This window comes from Pectinophora gossypiella, chromosome 9 (assembly GCF_024362695.1).
Source record: "Pectinophora gossypiella chromosome 9, ilPecGoss1.1, whole genome shotgun sequence".
Taxonomy (NCBI): Eukaryota; Metazoa; Arthropoda; class Insecta; order Lepidoptera; family Gelechiidae; genus Pectinophora; species Pectinophora gossypiella.
In genome coordinates, this window is record NC_065412.1 from 9,120,523 (window position 1) to 9,140,016 (window position 19,494).

Genomic DNA, 19,494 nt, shown 5'->3' on the forward strand with positions numbered 1-19,494 from the left:
ACACGGTAAACTCGTCTGGCCAGATTGATTGTATGCCGTGTGACCAGATCTTCAATTCGAAGTTCGGTTCCGCTAGCCACGTCAAAGTCTACCTCAACAACGACTTGGGATAGACACAAATAGAAGTCACCATCAACGGATACGGCTTGGGTGACATGATGACACGCACACTCCCGGTCTTCCCAATCGTAATTTTTAGCTGTGTGAACCGCCCAACCAGGACCTGCCCATACTTATTTTGATATGTTGAAGTGATGCGGGCACAAGGTTTCATACAAAATTGCGATGACTGAAATGTTAACATTATTTCTTTTTTGTTTTGGAAAAACGTTTTAAGTCCTTTCAAAAGAAAATGATAGTTGTTTTATACGACAAAAAAATTAAAAAAATGTAGCATAAATAGCTGAAGTCAAATTCTATGAATATTTTCGGTAAAGGCAAAACAGTTCAAGTGCCAAATTTACTTTTAAACTGTCGAAGGCAAAACGGTTGAAGCGACAATATTTATAAAATCTGGGTTAAAGCAAAAAGATTTAAGCGCCAAATCTAGTTTCGTTTCGTCTAAGGACAAATGATTTAACCGACTTATCTATAACAAAACACTGTCAGGGAAAACGCTTTAACAGACTTCGAATCATGAAAATGAAAAGACATAACAGCTTATGTGACCGACTCATATTCCGGAATACGACTGATATGCCACCCGCCCACAATTTTGTGCATTTTTTTGTCGGTTAAAACACGGGTTTTTAAAAATGTACCCGAAGTGCTAATTGGTTGAAGCGCCAAAAAGTAGCTTCGATTGATCTGAAACCAAGATCAGTCGACGCGGAAAAAATCGCTGATTCCGAATATATATATAAGTCAATTTCGCCCAAAATGTCGCTTAAACCCATTTGCCTTTCAACCCTCGATATGTATGTTTAATTTGTATTTATTGAAGATATACTAAAGGCAACTAAACCTTTTTTCTGCCTTGCTTAACTTACTTATACTTTGTGTTGTCATACTGTCTGCCTATTCTATCACTACAAATAAAATCTTTATTGCCCCAAAAATAAATTACAGAGGTTAAGAGAGGTTTATTAAAAGTTGTTGACTTTGACCACTATCATTGATAGGTACCTAGATCTTGTAGATCAATGCTTCTTATACATCTCTTCGGCCAAGTAGTTAATGCCCTTTACTATAATAAATCATGTCAAAATATATTATACATTTAAATTAAATTTAAATATATATGCTACATTCCTCCTGCTTTTGTGTATAGCTTGGAAATATGGCTCTATATACCTATTAAGCCTCTGCACAAGTTACTTATATTTTTAAACCCACACTTCATTGTCATTATTGGTGTCTTAGACAAAAAATATTATCAGTAGATAAAACTTTTGTTGAGCAAAGTAAACAATAAAAAATACTACCTATTAAATAATCAAGATAATATACCTACCTACTTACTACCTGAAAAAAATGGGTATGACAACAAAAAAACAGGTTTAGTAAATTAATAAGTTTATTTTTTATTTGTTAAATATTTACATGCTTATTTAATAGTCTATTTTATATCAATAAAATATGAAACCTACCCAACATTTGCTTGATCACAATTTTCACATAGTCTCTAATATTTACTTATAATAGTGTTATGACTCCATTGCTCGTCTATACTTCAACAGCGATAAACTTTGCAACGCAAATACGAAAGTAACAATAATAAACGTATAATTGTATTAAGGCCTTGCTATATTCTTCTCCCTCGATTATCAACATCATACCTAATTTTCGGGACTACTTTTAATGCATTTTAAATACACTTCAAAAAAGGAGGTTGGCAACACTGCACAAGATTTTTTATTGAACGCGACATTTTTGTTATATCCACATGTAATAGCATTTCTATCTTTATTAATACATGTTAAAGTAAGTATTCAGATATTAATCTGAAAGAACAAGTTTAAGTACTTTACGTACATTATACATATATGATTCAATTATAAGTAAGTATATTTCTAAAGCTGTTGGTATTCAACCTCTACAAAATTGATAAAATTAGCACGCAATTTCCACAGAAAACAAAAAAAAATACATCTTAAAATTCTGGGGTTTAATAAACACTATATTAACAACACTTCAATACAACTGCTTAAATTGTATAATTTTCAAGATTATTTTCACCATAGCAACCTTACAATAACGTAACTGTTTAAAAATTACAACTTTTATTTACAAGAATATGCCGCGATTTGCATTTATTACATCTATAACAAATCTATAGTTCACACATATTGCAATGTTCTACTTACTACTGAAAATATTAAAAGGTGGCACATTTGATGTAGAAAAAAATAACATTTTCTTTGCACACTAGGGTACTATTACTATATTGACAGTTCATACGATTTACAATCTCAGGTGCACAAGATTTAACATTGACGACTGTACATAATGTTGCAACACTATTGAACAATATAAAAATATGGGGATATTCTTTACTGGTGTTATTTAAATAATTGTTCTGTATTTCATTAAATCTATTAATCAAGCGATATACGCACCATTTGTTATAAAGGACTACTGTTCTCACAATGGCACACGGATCTACGGCCCGCATTCGATGCATAGATCAGATGTGAATTCATGTCTATTTCTCTTCTTTTATATTATAGTGGGTAAATTATAGACAATTCATTTACAACATTCTTCTTGTATCCACCGAACACCGCGATAATAAATGTTTTAATATCTATGCATCGAGTTAGTTGTGGCAGTGTTTTTATTTCTCACTTGGCAATACTTAAACACTCTACGACCCGCAATATGTTAGGCTCAACTTCAATCGATATGTGCTGATGGCCTCATCCACCGAGACCGGTCACAATGCGACACGTGACACCCAGTCTTCACAGAACTGATATTGCTTCGTTTCTAGAAAAGCCACGCTGGCTATTCCTACTTCTACTTGCTTTAGCCGATATCATGTTCACATATTAGGGTCCCATAATAAACACTACAAATCGCAGTGCTACTCTAGTAATGGGTGTAAAATATTGCAAAATCTCAACAGCGTATTTACAATGTCAACTTCAAGCTTACCCTAATGTTACAAAATTAAAGTAGCATTCACCCGTCGAAGCACCTTCGTAAAACATACTTTGTAAATATATTTATCTAAGTACAGAAGGGCGACGCTCCGCAACCCCTACAACTATGTATATTTCAAAACAATTTATTCAAACAAAGCGTCTATACGCGCTAAATAAATACCCTGTCGCAGGATCAACTTTCAGGAAACTTGAAGCTAATAAGTGGAAATAATTAGCACTAATGGGAAACCATCTAACTGAAATAATTTAATTAGCACAGAGCAAATTCGCGCCATAATAAAGGATGTAAGAAATCTACCGAAATAGCGACACCTAAAGACATAAACTAAACCTTGTTCACATTCAAACATAGTTGTCACCATTTTGTAGGTGCGAGAGCGAAAATACAGACTTATGATAAAGAACATCGAAAGACTGGTAATATTATCATTAAATATAAAAAAATGCACCACTAATACTAGTTACTTGATATACTTTCAACAATAGCATTTTTAATGGGATTTTTCCCAGCCCTATCTTTTTTCTGAATAACCATTTGAAACTTAACCAATCATAAATATCCGATTTTTAGGAATGTGGATCGCATTGATGATCTGTATTTCAATTTCAAATTGTAATGAGTTTGAGAAAACATTTGGCTGTATAAGTATTTAAATAATTAGAATTTAGATCATTCATTTGGAGGAAAGTAGTTGAATAAAAATCCCATTAAATCTAAGTATAAATAACAGCGGCCTTACGCTTTCGAAGGCAATTTACAAATTCATACAATGACAATGCGTTTTAGCTTGATTGTTATTGGTTAAAATTTATAAAGAGCCGTTACATATCGAATTTAACTGTCGACCATGACTCTGTAGCTAACACTCATGTGATAATGGAATATAACTGCCGCGTGTGTCGCGTGACATACTTACAGGCTGTTAAGTGACATCGTAACGAAAATTTTGAGGGATGATACATACCATGATTCTGAATTGATATCAAGAGGAATTTTCCGTCGCAAAAGCATGGAAATGAAAATAATTAAAAAAAAACTCTAGAATTGTCATGAATTGTCGGCAGAAAATTTCCCTTGATATCAACTCAGAATCATAATCTGAACCAATCCCCTCAGTATTTGTTACGGTGTCACTAAAACCCCTACGTACTCGTATGGCTACCTGTACGTACTTGTACGGGTATAAGTAACATTGTAACGCTTACTAAGGGAGATGATTCAGCTCATTATTCTGAGTTAATACCAAAATAATTTTTCCATCGCCAATGTATAGAATTGAAGTTAATTAAAAAAAAAGTCATGAATATAGCGACGGAAAATTCCGCTTGATATTAACTCGGCATCATGAGCTGAATCATCCCCCTCAGTTTTCGTTACGATGACATTAACAGCCTGTATTATATTTGTAACTTGTATACTGTATATTTAGTGCAAATTGTCTTGTTACCAACTGTAGTTTCACCGGTAGTGTCTGTTTATGCACATACCTACTACTTATTTGTAGCCACATTTTACTAAACCGCGTTTTACGGCTGAGATAGGTGTACTCGTATGTACCTTACGAATAGCATTCACTTAAAAAAATGGTTTATCGGTTCATTGGCGGTTCTTCTTTACATAAGTTTGTTCGAGGTTTTTTTTTTACTTATTAGGTATATTTTCGAAATTGTGAAGGAACTTAATAGGTGTATGCGATGGTAATACGAACATTATTATTTACTTATTTATAGGTAACGATTACAAATATTTTGTTCTGTATAATTGTAGATACAAAGTCACGAAGACAGTTGGCCGATTGAACATCAACAACTAACAGGGGACGATGTCCGCTTACGTGTTGTTCGTGTCAGGCTGGAAGTAATGCAGACCGTTTATCTGAAAAAAAATAAATAATAATACAGCCAGTGATAATGCAGCGTAGGTACTATGTAGCCTAGAAAAATTGTGGCTCTAGGCACCTCACGATGGGGCCGCGTTTAGGGTTAATGGGCCCCTCTGCTACACATATGGCGGGGCCATCTACGTAGTATCTTAGTCTGTGGGCGGGGGCCCCATTTTCACGTATTTGTTTTCAGTACTAAGTATATGGCTGTCCCGAGCCGATTGGCTGCTTCTGTGGCTAGAGTAAACAGGTCGTCAGGGTTTTATGCTACATTTTACACGTTTTGTACTTTTAAACCGCATTTTTTTGGTAGTCGGGTTTTAATTTTGAAACTTATAGAATAAGGAATAATACTGTGTATAGAACGACAACTCTCCGCTCCCCACCAGCGGCCGAGCTAGATTTATCTCAACCCCTCGGTCTTACTTAAGTCTTCAATGGAATGGGCGTCAGACGTCACACACAGATGCGCGTGTACGATAAAGTCAATGTGTAGTGTTTTGTATGAAGTGTACGGGGTGTAGTTTTGAATAATACAGGTTAGAGGAAGTGCAACGTACCGTCATGTCGTACTCGGTGACGAAGGCGGGTACCTCGAGCTGGTCGCGCGCCATCACGGAATAGAGGAACTCGACGCCGGGCAGCGTGTGCACCTTCGCCTTGATCGCTGGCGCCATGAATGTCGTGAACCACCACGTCATCATCTGCAAACAGGTCACGGTACATTAATAACACTTCAATCAGCCAGCTCGAACCCCTGTGCCGGATTTGCACCAATGAGTTATTAATTTACCTTAAGCGCAGTTTTTCACTAACACAATTGGCTCGACAATTATAGACGGCGAGACCAGTCATGTTGGTCTAACAGAAAGCTCGGTAAGGTGTGGGTTTAGTTCATCTTGTGATGGATGTACCTCTGACTACCCCATTTGGGATATAATTATATTATGCATTCAGTTATTCCGTGCTTAAATTCTACTTCGGATTTGAAATCGCAGCTCTAACCAAGCCGAGACGAACGATTTAGGGCAGCGCAGATCGAGAGCAGTGACAAGGCGAGAACTTTTTATTTATACAAATAACTTATTTTGCCATTCACCAAGTATTTCTCGACAAAGACAAGCTGCTCACGTGGTCTGCGAACTGTTAATTGGGTAGTTTCCTAGGTCAAAGATAAATTATGAAATTCAGATTACTTACTAACTAAAATTACTTTTTTCTATTTAACTTATTTATGAATTTTAACAAAGGAAAATGTAATAATACCTAAGCGCGACATTTTGTCACGTTTTTCTATGACATCATAGATTGCTTTTTCATACACATTCCTTAGTTATATTTGTGTTTTGACGTTTAGTAAAGAGTAACTCATATAATTGGTAGAGAGATTTTTGGTCTTATGGGAATGGTATTCTTCTATTCTATTCTACTCCGGATTTCATGATAAATATGTCATAAATACTTACCGCAACTATGTATTGCCGCAAACCATTACCGTATTACCGCAAATAAGTTGTTTCTGTGTTTGAAAATTAACAGACTGGAAATACAAAATACCTATCTAAGAGTTTGTTTATGTTTAAATTTAATGTATACTCACTTTTGTCCAAAACGTGGGGTGAACGATGTAAAACGCTTTTAGGTTCTTCTTATATCTGAAAAAAAAAATAGTAGTCACGTTAAGAAAATCATCACGAGACGGATAAAAGAAGTGTAGATGTGGCAGAAATGCGAAGGCGGCCAATCAGCTCGCGACAACAAACACTTCAGGACCCCGATACCGAGTCCGCCGGCGTGGTCGACGATTTCCCTCATTCAGCGCTTATCGCTATCGATCCAATAGGGACGATTAATTCTTTCAAATATTTTCCTCTCAGATGACGCCCTGAGTCGAGGTTCGCGCCAAACTAGGCACCCACAGGCCTGTTGTCTAAAATTTTGTACCGGGTGAGATTTCTCAGCGCTCCCCATTTGTCTGGGTAAGTAGTTAACGCCATTTGCGGGAAATCTCATCACGTCAAACAAAAAACAGAAATGCGAATGTTTAGATGTGGTGCTGTTGTGTGTGACTAGAATGGACAAGATTAGGAACTAATGTAAACTATCGTCAGTCACTAAAAAATTGAGGAGCAAGAGGTTACAACAGGGCATGCAAAGAGGAGGGTGGAAAAGCATAAAACGAGAAAAGTGATGAAAATTAATGTGGATGGATATAGCTGTAGGCGTGTGGCTGAGTGAGTGACAGGTGAGTTGAGATGATTGTGTGAGAAGTAGACGAGTAACATGAGTAGTACAGAAGGTATAGAGTATAGAAGGGATGCATAGAGAAATGATAGATTGAGTGAAGGAGTGTGAATGAGTGAGAGTGATGGAAGGAGGGAGAAGGGAAGGCTAGATAGCGGATGGCGGACGAAAACGATGGTGGTGTAATTACGCGGAGGTTAAAAATAAAAATAAGTGTTTGAACCGTACTTGACTGTTTAATTGAGCAAACCCAAAATCCCACATTTTGGGGGCTCGTCCGGGATGGGTGCTCATTAATTGGACAGGATACGGTGGGACAACGACGTTCGCAGACGGCGAAAATTTTCACGACGGACACGAGGCGCAGACGGCACCGAGTGGCTAGTTAGACGACGACGAAGACGCGAAATTATCGATCAGACGGCTCGATTAATTTCGATTATCATGACGACGGAAAATATGAAGGGCGGAAGACGTGGACAACCAGATCCAGAATCGGTACCGGTTGTACCAAATTACTCGATGATGTACGACGGCATCATACCTAAATTCTCGGGAAATGACAAGATGTATACTGTGTCACGATGGGTGGAAGAAATTGAAGATAATGGCGAGATCTTCAACTGGACGCCTATACAAAAGCTTATTATAGCGAGGCGATCATTGTGTTCGACGGCGGAGCTATGGCTGAAGTCGGAGCGTGTTTTCAAGACGTTTGAGGATTTGAAAACCGCGATTATGAAGGAATTTTCTGATACAATTAACCAAAAAGAATTACACGAAATCCTAAGTACGAAGAAGAAGACGAATAACGAAACATGCTACGAGTACATGTTAGCTATGAAGGAGCTCGGCAGAAGAGGAAAATTACCTGATTACATTACTATACAGTATATTGTAGACGGTATACAAGATTATGAAAACAACAAGATTATGTTGTATGGCGTATCGACGTTTGGAGACCTGAAAGAGAAGCTTAAAATCTATGAACATGTGTGTAAAAGTGTGAAGCAACGACATAATGCGACGAGAGAACAGGATAATAATACAGCAAGACGAAGACAGGAAGATAGACGTGTGAAGTGTTATAATTGCGGCGAAGAAAATCATGTTTCATCACAGTGCCCACATCGTGGAAAAGGATTAAGATGTTTCCAGTGCGGATTGTTCGGCCATATTGCATTGCATTGCCCGAAAAATCCAATGGTGATAGCAGCGACAGCGACATCTGGCGGTTCGGCGAAACCCCTGTCGCAATGCGACATGTCGGCAAAGCAAGTGAGTGAACGAAGACCGGTCCAGTCGGCGAAACAATGGTGCATTAAAGTGTCAGAAAATGGTAGGAATTTAGATACGAATACTGGCAACACTGAGATGAACGAGAATGACGTGAAGAATGGAGTTGAGTTTGACAGATCACATACCGGTGCATATTCGCAAGTTATGATGATAAACGAAGAAGTTAATGGAAGAAATCGGCCGTTAAAATCTGTACAAGTTAATGGAAAAACGGTCTGCGCGCTTATTGATACGGGAAGTGAAGCGAACTTAATGTCTGCGACGTGTTATGAGAAGTTAAACATCGATAAACCAGAGAAGTGTGACGTGATATTATCGGGATTCGGCGCAAGCGACGTGCGATCGTGTGATTGTTTTGTTACTGTTGTGACAATAGACGGTAAATATTTTACGGACGTAAAGTTTAATATTGTGCCAATTCATGTAATGCCGTACGATATGATTATTGGTCAACAATTACTGCAGAAAACTGTCATGTTACTGGATCACAACAAAGTCACCTTTTTGCCTTCTTTTGACGATTCGTGGTCAACAAAAATCAAACATTTTCCTGCTGAGGTTGACTTTTTAGGTTGTGAAGTGAAGAGCAATTCCATACAATACAAAGTTGAGTCCTTGGACACTTCCTATACCCCGACGAAGACGAGAGTATCTCCTACAGAAATGCCTGTTCCCCGGCGACTTAGACGTTTGACAGTCATGGAGCAAGAAGAGGTTGAGTTAGAAAGACTGGAGTGGCTTGGAGAAGAAGGTGTTAAAGTCAGTACCTCCAATGATGCTAACCCGTTAGTGCTACTCAGGAGGAAAAGCAGCACCAATTTATGGTTATTAAGAGAAGAAAACCAAAATTACATGTACAATAGAGAAAAATTGAAACGAAAAGTCAAGAAGTTGAAAAGAAAAGAAGAAAATAAGAAGAATTATGATAGGATTAGAAAGGAAAGTACACAGGAAAGAGAGAGAGCAGCTAAAAGGACTCAGTTTAGGAGCAGTATGAAATTAATGCCAAAATTATTAGAACCCTGTAAGTCTATTAAAGTCAGATGGAGAGATTGTGGTGACGTTGAGAAGATGAAGAAGTCCGATGCTAGTGCAGACTTCATGCAGGTGTACCCTTATGGCATTGGCTAGAGAGGCTTGAAGAGGTTTATTTTTACTATTTCATTATTTCACATCACTTTTAATTAGTATTTTCTTTAAAATTATACTGAGGTTCAGACCCAGTAACCATGCTTTGTTTTTGCTTGAGTTGTTATGTAAAAGTTAGGGTGTAAATTTTTACATGTCATAAGTAAGATAATGAATATTAAGACTGTTTATTGAAATAATTAAGACTGTTGGTTAAGAAATTCATTTATTGTGTTTACAGTTTCCCTGATAAGACTTACTTGTACTGAATTTTATAGTTAGTTTGTTATTACAACATATGAGAACTTTATCTAGTTTTGTTTGATATTTAGATGTTTAGATTGTTGTCGAAGTACACAAGCTGTATTGTTTAAATAAAATTGAAGGAAATAGTTTTGTTTTAGATGTTCTTTTATAAAAAATATATTTGAAGGTGTTTCAGTTTAAACATAAGTTGTAGTAGGTATGTCTTGTTTCTTAGACGAGTTTTAGTGTGGAATGGAACTTTTTTTGCATTAAAATATTTTGAGAATATCTAGGGTGGATAAGACTTAGTATTGTGTAACAGTGTTTAATACCTATTGACTTGCTTATAGAGTTTTTGTATTTTTTTTAAGATTTATAATTGTAACAAGAATTTTAGGAGGTGTGATAGTGTATGAATGAGTTGTTATACGAGAATGTTTTGTTTATGTAATAGAGTCATTGTCATAGAGTCATTGTCATAGAGTCATTGTCATAGAGTCATTGTCATAGAGTCAATGTAGTAGAGTCATTGTAATAGAGTCATTGTAATAGAGTCATTGTAATAGAGTCATTGTAATAGAGTCATTGATGTTTTGGTGTAGAGCCATTTGTAAAGCTTGAGGGCAAGCTTTATGTCAGGACAGCCGAGTGTAGGCGTGTGGCTGAGTGAGTGACAGGTGAGTTGAGATGATTGTGTGAGAAGTAGACGAGTAACATGAGTAGTACAGAAGGTATAGAGTATAGAAGGGATGCATAGAGAAATGATAGATTGAGTGAAGGAGTGTGAATGAGTGAGAGTGATGGAAGGAGGGAGAAGGGAAGGCTAGATAGCGGATGGCGGACGAAAACGATGGTGGTGTAATTACGCGGAGGTTAAAAATAAAAATAAGTGTTTGAACCGTACTTGACTGTTTAATTGAGCAAACCCAAAATCCCACATAGCGATAGGGAGTGAGCCAAGGAAGTGTGTATGGATGGAGTGTATGAAGAATGTCATGATTTTAAACAAATCAAACATATTTTGTAACACTTGTCACATTATCAGTTATTAATCTATGCTTTAACAATGGTATTTAGTTATTTATTATTCTGCGGTATTTAGTCTATGATTAACAGTGGCGCCATCTGTAGGGATATTAACTGCGGAGGTAGCATGCGATTAGTGAGTAACATTCCCGCGCAAATATAAGAACGTAAAATGTGACGGAGGCGGGAAGAAAATACTCCCTCCAGGATTTGGGAAATTGAGACATCCATTCTGATGGTAGACACGAGCAAGGCAAGACACAACAAGAAGGAATCATTATAAGAAGGATATGTGTTTGAAAGGTTTTCGTATGGAAAAGATTGACAGAGATGAATGGAAGAGGAATCCATGTTAGAGTGGGATAACGGTAGGAGGATGATGAGTGATAAACGTACTTGTAAGGCAGCACGGTGTAGACCTCCTTGAGCCAGGAGAAGGGCGGGTGGTTGGCTGAGGAGGCGAGTGTGTGGAAGTATGCGATCACGTAGTCGCCGCGCACTATCGGGTCCAGCAGCTTTATCAGGTACAATAACGCCTGGAAGAGGAAGATATTGAGCTGGTGTATTTATTTATTTATATTATGGACAACTTACAAGCTACACTCTGCACATGCAAAGTTACAGACAATAAAAAAAAGATTAAGACCTAGCTCAATTACAAGTAGTCACAGTATGCACAATCAAGTGAACAAGAAAAACAAGATATAAACTTTATTAAAAAAAAATAACAAAAAGTGTATTAGACAATTGGGTAGTTACCTAGGTCGAAGATAAATTATAAAATTCTGATTAAGTACTAAATAAAATAAAGACAAAGCATAAGATGACAAAAACGTTTTCTTTTTTCTATTTAACTTATTTATATGAATTTTAACAAAGGAAATGTTAATAAGTGCTACATTTTGTCTCGTTTTTCTATGACGTCACAACTTGCTTTTTCATACAAATTCTATGGTAACTTAGTGTTTTGAACCGGGTGAGAGCCTTGAGCGCTCCCCATTTGTCCGTCCAAGTAGTTAATGCCAAAATAAATCTACAATAAGTCACGTCAAAAAAATAACGCGTAAAAAGTAACTGATTTGACTAGTTGGAAACTACCCTATTCAAACAAGATAGGTGTCTTCTAACGTGATGGAAAAGAATAATATATATTGCGTTGTACAGATTTAATGTGAAAATTACATATTTTCTCATTTCTCGGGTACATCATTATTCAAAAACATAAAATAACGGCAGAAGCATATATAAACATATTGCTTGATATTTGGATCAGAATAATAATGGCTGGAAGAAGTATTGTGCCTGGATGCAATAACAAGGGTCATCATTTATACTCAAAAACAAAGATAAATAAGAAGGCTAAACGTAGGCAACTTAGCTCTCGAGAATTTTATCTGCTATCTACGGTATAATTAATAATACCTATATATACCTATATTGTTATGTATATATAGAACGATAAGTCACCGCCCCGCACCAATTCGTATCGGGCACCAACTTCACCCCTTCTGGGTTTTACTTTAGTCTTAAGTGACCGTAAGCCGCTAAAGAGTATCTAAAGGGTAGAGCGAGAGGACTGGTTCTCGCTCGCACTTAAGCGTTATGCGGTAAGAATGAGATTTTTATATGGATTGTCCGGTCTGTGATACTACACTCCACTACCTACACGTGTATAAGTAGCTTTGATACTATAATGCAGGTCTATCCGTTCGGGTCCTTTGTAGAAAATAAAGATTATGTACTTAAAATATACAATTCAAACGTACCTTATCCAAATCGATATCTCCAATAGGGAACCATTTGCCAATGAACACGACGACGGGCCGGCCGAGCCTGTCCACCCCGCTCTGGTACAGGCACCCGATGCCGGAGATCTCGCTAAGATCCTCGCTGCGCGCGCGCCGCAGTAGACGCTCGTACCTGCAGACAAGCAGAAAAACAGTGTTAAGTGATTTGTTTATTAGATTTATTTATTTATTTATTTATTTATATATAGACATTTGCAACATTACAGTATAAACCATTGCGTTACAAACAAGATTCTTATGGGCCTAAAACATATAGATAGATAGATAGAATCTTTATTTAGGTTTAAGACGTTACATAAATTTCTTAATATTAAAATTTGAACATACTTATATGAAATGTAATACTTAAAACTAAAAAGGGTACTAGCTCTGCGGCTAATGTCGTATCGACCCACGTGAGGGGCAATACGACGCCGATTTTCAGCCAGACCCCTAAAATATTACAAGAAATGCCTATACTATACAGATAGAAACATTTTTAGGTAAACGGACCCCGGAATAAAAACGCGATGATCGTTAGGGGGATGATGATGATGTTGATGATACAGAAAAAAACATTCTTCCACTATTGTGGTTGCGGAACTTATTGATATTGGCTACTAGACAGTTATCGGAAAAGTATTTTTTTTACAATTATAAAAAGAAATACTTACTCGAAAAAGATTTATATAATAGAGTAAACATATTTTTTCAATTATTTTAAATTTCGCGCGAAAGCGGTTGGTCACATGACATTTTGCCCAGTGACGTCACTGTTCAACAAACAAAGAAACTGTCAAACAGTAGCACTTGAAACCTGACAGGTAGTTTTTGTTTATTTTGTGAAATGTGACGTCACACGAAGCTCAATCATGGCCGCCCGTGTTTCGGGTTTTGTAATACACAGATAAAAAACGCGTTCTTATTTTGTAAAAACAAAATATTAAAACATGATGTTAATAAAATAATGAATAGTTAGCGTTAAATGATAAACTGTCATATCCAACATGACAAATTCAAGTTTAATTTGATATCAATTTGACAGATCTAAGACCTAGATGCTTCACATGTGTGACTAGCACCCAGCTAATGCTGTCACTATATTTTAATTTACCTTCTAGGTAGTTAGTTTTTAAACAATTAATTTAGGTTGTCACGATATTTTTTATCCGACTGCGACAAAGCAAAAAGAAGGGTTATTTGCAGGTCATAGCGTAGATCTCGTCATCTGAGCGTTCAGTTTCGCAGTGCCCACTTGTTTGTGGGATTCAAATACACATACACAGTACACCTAATTATCTACAACTTCTTATAATTCAATCACAACTGTTATAAATCTTACAAGAACGCAATCGAGAAAGTTACATTACATTAAAAGATACTTTCAGAAATTGATCTCGAAGTTATTGCTTTATTATGGTTCGTAAACTTGGACAGTAGGTAATTCATTTACGTCATTGTCTAGTCTCGGGATTACGTTTTAATGGCGCCTTGACCCATTTGTCGCCTAGGGTTGTCCCCTATTTTTAAAAGGAAGTATACTTAGTATTTTTTGACAGCCTTAATTTTCGAAATTGCAGGAAAATAAAAAGTACTCCCTACTTATTTTCTTTAGATTATACCTATTTGACATTAGAATGTATTGTGTTCAAAACACATAACATTCATTCCATAAAGGCGTTGATCTACATTCAGGCGATTCAGTGGAAAAAATTAATCAGCGATAAAATTATAGTACTTTTGCGCACCTATTGTTTTTGTAAAATATATAAGATAACTTATTCAAATACAGTACGGTACTGTAATAGTACTAGTGGCAACCCTATTGTTGCCTCGCCCCGCGCCGACATACGTCCAGACTTGAAAGTGCACTCTTGACCTAAATACTGACGATGACGACTAGACCTATAACGCGTATAATGACGTCATAACGATTCAGACGAGAGCATAACCTGCTTGCGTGACTATAATTGGAACTAGGAAGAAAGAATGTGTATTTACTTTTGTTTGTTTATTAAATTGCTTCGAAGAATAATTTAACATCTGGATTATGTTAGGGTGTTCCGGCATAAACGGTTCTTATTTACAAATTGACGCATTGATATTTGTACATGGTTTAGTTTATTTAAGTATAGAACGGCGGAGGTGGAACATGTGGAAGTTTCATTCTAATGCGTTGTCGGAATACGTAGTATGGTGAACGTTCAGAGAATGTCGTCAGTCCGTAGGCGCAACGCAAATAATACTATCTGTACAACCCTGAGTACACGATTTTATTTAGTCAGCCAACGTTGCAATTGTCACCTCCCCGGTGGCATAGAATAAACAATACCTAACTCGTAGTGCACCCCGGACACTTCATACAAACAACCTCGATACAGACACTACATATTGACATTATCGTACACGCGTACCTGCGTGTGTGACGTCTGACACCATACGATTTAAGTCTAAACTATGTTCGAGGGGGGGGGGGGGGGGAGGTAAACCTAGCTCGGACTCTGGTGGGGAGCGGAGAGTTGCCGTTCTATACGTAGTATTATTCCTTATTCTATGCTCGTAGGTAACTCTGGTAAGCAAACTCTTAGGACAGAATACTTTATGCATAATTTCGAATAGTAGAAGTCACGCCCTCTTAGCAAGCCAAATGGTTTCCCTTCCCCATTTAGAATCTCTTCGCTCGAAAGTATCCGATGACGCACGTCAGTGAACAACCTGTGACGGCGTGACCTTCCGATATTTTGGGCAGTGGAACCGGAACGGAACTGCTTTATATATGAACGCGCGGAAATAACTCAAACACCAGAAACACGTGTTTTTTCTAACTGACAAATGAACCAGATGAGACGCGAAGTCACGAATATTTCATAATTTGATATTGGCCCCGATTCCTGCAGCCACCTCCTAATTTTATTTTAAGTTATAACCGTCATTTTCTTATCCGCTGAAAAGGAAAGGGACGAATGATTGACAACTGTTAATTTTAAAATGAATGAATAAACCGGGCGAATAAAATAGGCATCTCGCTGGTATGCAACCCGTTCGACGTGTGCTGTCGACTTAATTCTGTCGGGTTGTTGGCCATTATATAAATTTGGGAGGGTTTTTAAAATTCCTGCTTAAAATTGACGTGTGTTCCATAGATGTTATGCCTGTCGATTATCCGTCCCCTTCCTTTTCGGCGGATAAGAAAAAGACAGGTTTAACTTAAAATTAGACGGCGTGTACTGGAATCACACCATTATTATGTTTCCCAAATAAAAAAACTGTAACAAAAACCTAACAACATTTCGCAAAATGAGGATGAATGGGAGGTTGTGGATAGAGGTATTAATTACACCATAGGCTTCAATACATTACGCGATTTATCGGACTCGATGCGTCGAGTGTAAACATAAAATGTATGGCGAAATCGTAGTCTACTTATTATTACACTGCCTGATCCTGACGCTACGGGCCCGATGGGCCAGTAATAAGTTGTTAGAAAAACGTAGAGTTACATACCTAATATACGTTTAACAATTAATTGTTGATAGAGTTTATTTCAATTAGTAAACTTGAACTTAGTAAAACTGCTTAGTGCTAAAATACTGCTAGATAGTATAAGTGCACTAAACGCGAGATACCTACATTCTAGTAGGACTAGTATTAAACAAAATAATTATAAATATTAATTTGAGTTGGAGCAGTTTTTAAATACAAAAAAGAGTGATTGAATTCGCTGAACTGAACGGACCTCGCAAGCGATAAGTGATTGTGGGCAGTACCACTTCCACTAAACCCTCTTATCGACCCATTCACTGTAACTGCTCCTTATGCACTTACTGCCGTGTGGTCTGGCTCAATTGTTCATTTTGTATATTGTAATCATTAGTAACAGATGTATTCACACAGAAGCGGAGCGGTGTACAGAGAGAAAGCACTCTATCACCTGCCTATCGTATCTAGAGGACGTACTTTTATAAAAGTCTAAGCTTCTATCATGTGGGTTGTTAGGTGGAGTACCAACCTCATCAACCCTGGTGTCAGGGTTATTATTGAGCCGCCAAAGGCCCCTGACATGGCTCATGTAACGACTACCTACTTACATCTACTGAGTAAAAAGTCTAATCTCAAAATTTCTTTCAGAGGTATGTAGGTAAGTCCGGTTACCGTTTCAACTATCTATGTTAATATAATAAAGGCTAGATTTTTATAAAGGAGATTTTCCACTGTCCTACAAATCGGGAACATACCTCCTACTAACGACAATGTGAAACTTTGATGATCTCCAACTAAGGTGTTATATGGCTTGTTAATGAACTTAAATAGGCTAGTTAATTAGTGGATAAAAAGCTGCACTTTCTTTGAGGCGAACCTAAATGAAACGCTAATGAACTCCGTGGAAACAGAGCACTGGCATAGATGTCTACTTTGCCATCGCACTTTTACCATAGAATAAATAATACCATAGAATGGTAACTCTTCGCCCCGATGTTAAGAAGATCCGTCGGGAGGCATGTTAAGCCGTTGGTCCCGGTTACTACTTACTGATGTAAGTAGTCGTTATTTGGCGGCTCAATAGTAACCCTGACAAGGGAACGCGTATACTATCGTCTCGCTCGCTCTTATGCGTTAGGCGGCTGATGGCAAAATTAAGATTTTTGTATGGAGTGTCGCTTTTACATGGTATATAAGTAGATACATAAGATCACACTCGTTTCCCTTAGCTGTAATAAGGATATCCGCTTGCATCACACCTCTATCATCTAAGCGATATCCAAAAACAGTGACCTTTGATTTCATCACCATTAAATACCAAGATCTTGAAAATTTTCTTCAAGATTTTTATAAAAAGAGGTAAGTTTTATAATTTTGTTCGTAGAAGGTAGTTTCAGAAACTACTGAACCGATTTTGAAAATTCTTTCACCAGTAGAAAGCTACGTTAGTCCCGAGCTCTATTTGATAACCGAAGTCCACGCGGACGGAGCCGCGGGTGGAAGCTAGTCGCAGATAACGCTGAAGCAATTTCTGTATCTAATATTCGAAATAAAATGATGGTAATAACGAAATAAAATTGTAACGTAGCAACGAATAAAGATATTTGCTTGTCACCGCCAGACGTGCACTAGGCGTCCCACTGAGTGGGGGATAGGAATGTTTTTATCTAAGTATGGGGTTAAGTATTTAAGTTATAAATGTCGGAATATAGGTAGGTACGAAAATTATATATATAATAAAAACAGGGATAGTATATAGCCTAAGAGTATTATAGCAAAAGGCAGATAGATAAAAGAGAAAAAGTATCTATAATAATTGAATACTGTAGGCGTTTATGTCTGATGGATTGGCACATGGAAACCTGACAGATTTAGGTGCTATAAACCACTCAGCCGCAATCAGTCTAGTACGATAGTGATACAGAATTCCATAAATTCCAATTAAAATGTCCAACATATTACTCTTCTAACTTTCTTTCTTATCATAAATAAGTTCTCCGAAAATAGCAGGAAATTAGACGTTTAGTAATTCAGACAGGTCAGTCTCGTACTAAAAATAGCACTCGTACAGTCGTTTGTCTGTAAATAGCCTTTGAATTATATCCTATTCCTGAATAAGTAAACCAGTGATCCGTAGTAAACCTTGCGGCCTTGATCCAAAAACTTATTTACCATCGAAATATCCTCGATCCATCAATGACGTCTTTCTTACGGGGTCTGAGTCCAAGGCGACTAGAATGTCACGTAAGGGTTGGAACACACTTGCCCGCACAGTACCGCACCGTACCCATAGTGAAATCATGTAGCCTGTGCGACCGAATGAAAATGTTACCGGGCTTTACTAAAGAATCAAGATTTATACAAATCTAAACGATGGGTACTTATTTATTATTTTAATCGGGTGCAGAACCGTGTGTACCCGCGCCGCACGACGGTTGCGATATTCAGATTTTTAGCCGACTGCGGCGAAGCAAAAAGAAGGGTCTGTTGCTTATACTTACAAATAGCATGAAACAAGAGAATAGGTGTGTCTCTGAAATTCTTCCGAATAGTGATGTTTCAAGGGCATACGACCATAACTATCTACTAAACATCACGGAAGAATTTCAGAGAAACATATCTATTTTCTTGTTTCATACTTTTTAGAGCGTGATTTTTCCGTAGTCGGGTTTTTAGTATTAGTGGCGGGCCTGAGCGGTGGTACGCCGTAATCTCTATCGCGATGTAAGTGGGGACCAACCCTAATGTGTATAGTCACATGAGCTCAAGCAAACAGACTATTTCAAGCTTCAATATCAATCATTTGCGATGTCCTTGTGGCTGTTAATTGTGAGTAATGTATGGTGATGGAAAATTATACGCTGTTTCCTATTACTGCGGACAACTTTACTTCATTGGATATTTTCAAGTGTATTAAATATGAATGTCGAAATGTCATGTCAATATAATATTTACTCAAATCTGTCCTTGTGCAGGCCATAACTGACTTTTAATGGCGCGTGATGTTATTACTGCTCAATTGCAGTAATGCCGTACCTAAAACTTTATATTGCAATGTGGATTCTAGCGTGCTAGTATTAAGGATATATTTGGCCTGTGTAATAAGATACCACGGAGCCTGGTTTTGGAAATTAAACATAATAAAAATGTGGCATAACAAATAGTTGTTAAGCGCCGAGATTCATCATGTAAATATTTAAAAAGTTTTATTTGTTTTACGTTCTGTATCATGCGTACGTTCTGTTATCGCAATGTGGTATGAGCGTTTTTTAGATTTACTACTTTTAATTGTTG

General features: G+C 37.2%; 1 protein-coding gene across 2 annotated transcripts in view; it reads right to left on the reverse strand.

Moving 5' to 3' along the window:
* Nucleotides 1-1,498: 1,498 nt before the first annotated feature.
* LOC126369477 (protein GDAP2 homolog) overlaps nt 1,499-19,494 on the reverse strand; it is a 93,007-nt gene continuing 75,011 nt past the window's right edge. For both annotated transcript variants that reach the window (XM_050013899.1, XM_050013897.1), the window contains exons 8-12: nt 12,700-12,853; nt 11,330-11,469; nt 6,591-6,645; nt 5,551-5,694; nt 1,499-4,983 (exon numbers count right to left, since the gene is read on the reverse strand). In XM_050013899.1, coding sequence (XP_049869856.1) covers nt 4,939-4,983; nt 5,551-5,694; nt 6,591-6,645; nt 11,330-11,469; nt 12,700-12,853 — 538 coding nt within the window. In that variant the 3' untranslated portion in view covers nt 1,499-4,938. The remainder of the gene's footprint in view (nt 4,984-5,550; nt 5,695-6,590; nt 6,646-11,329; nt 11,470-12,699; nt 12,854-19,494) is intronic.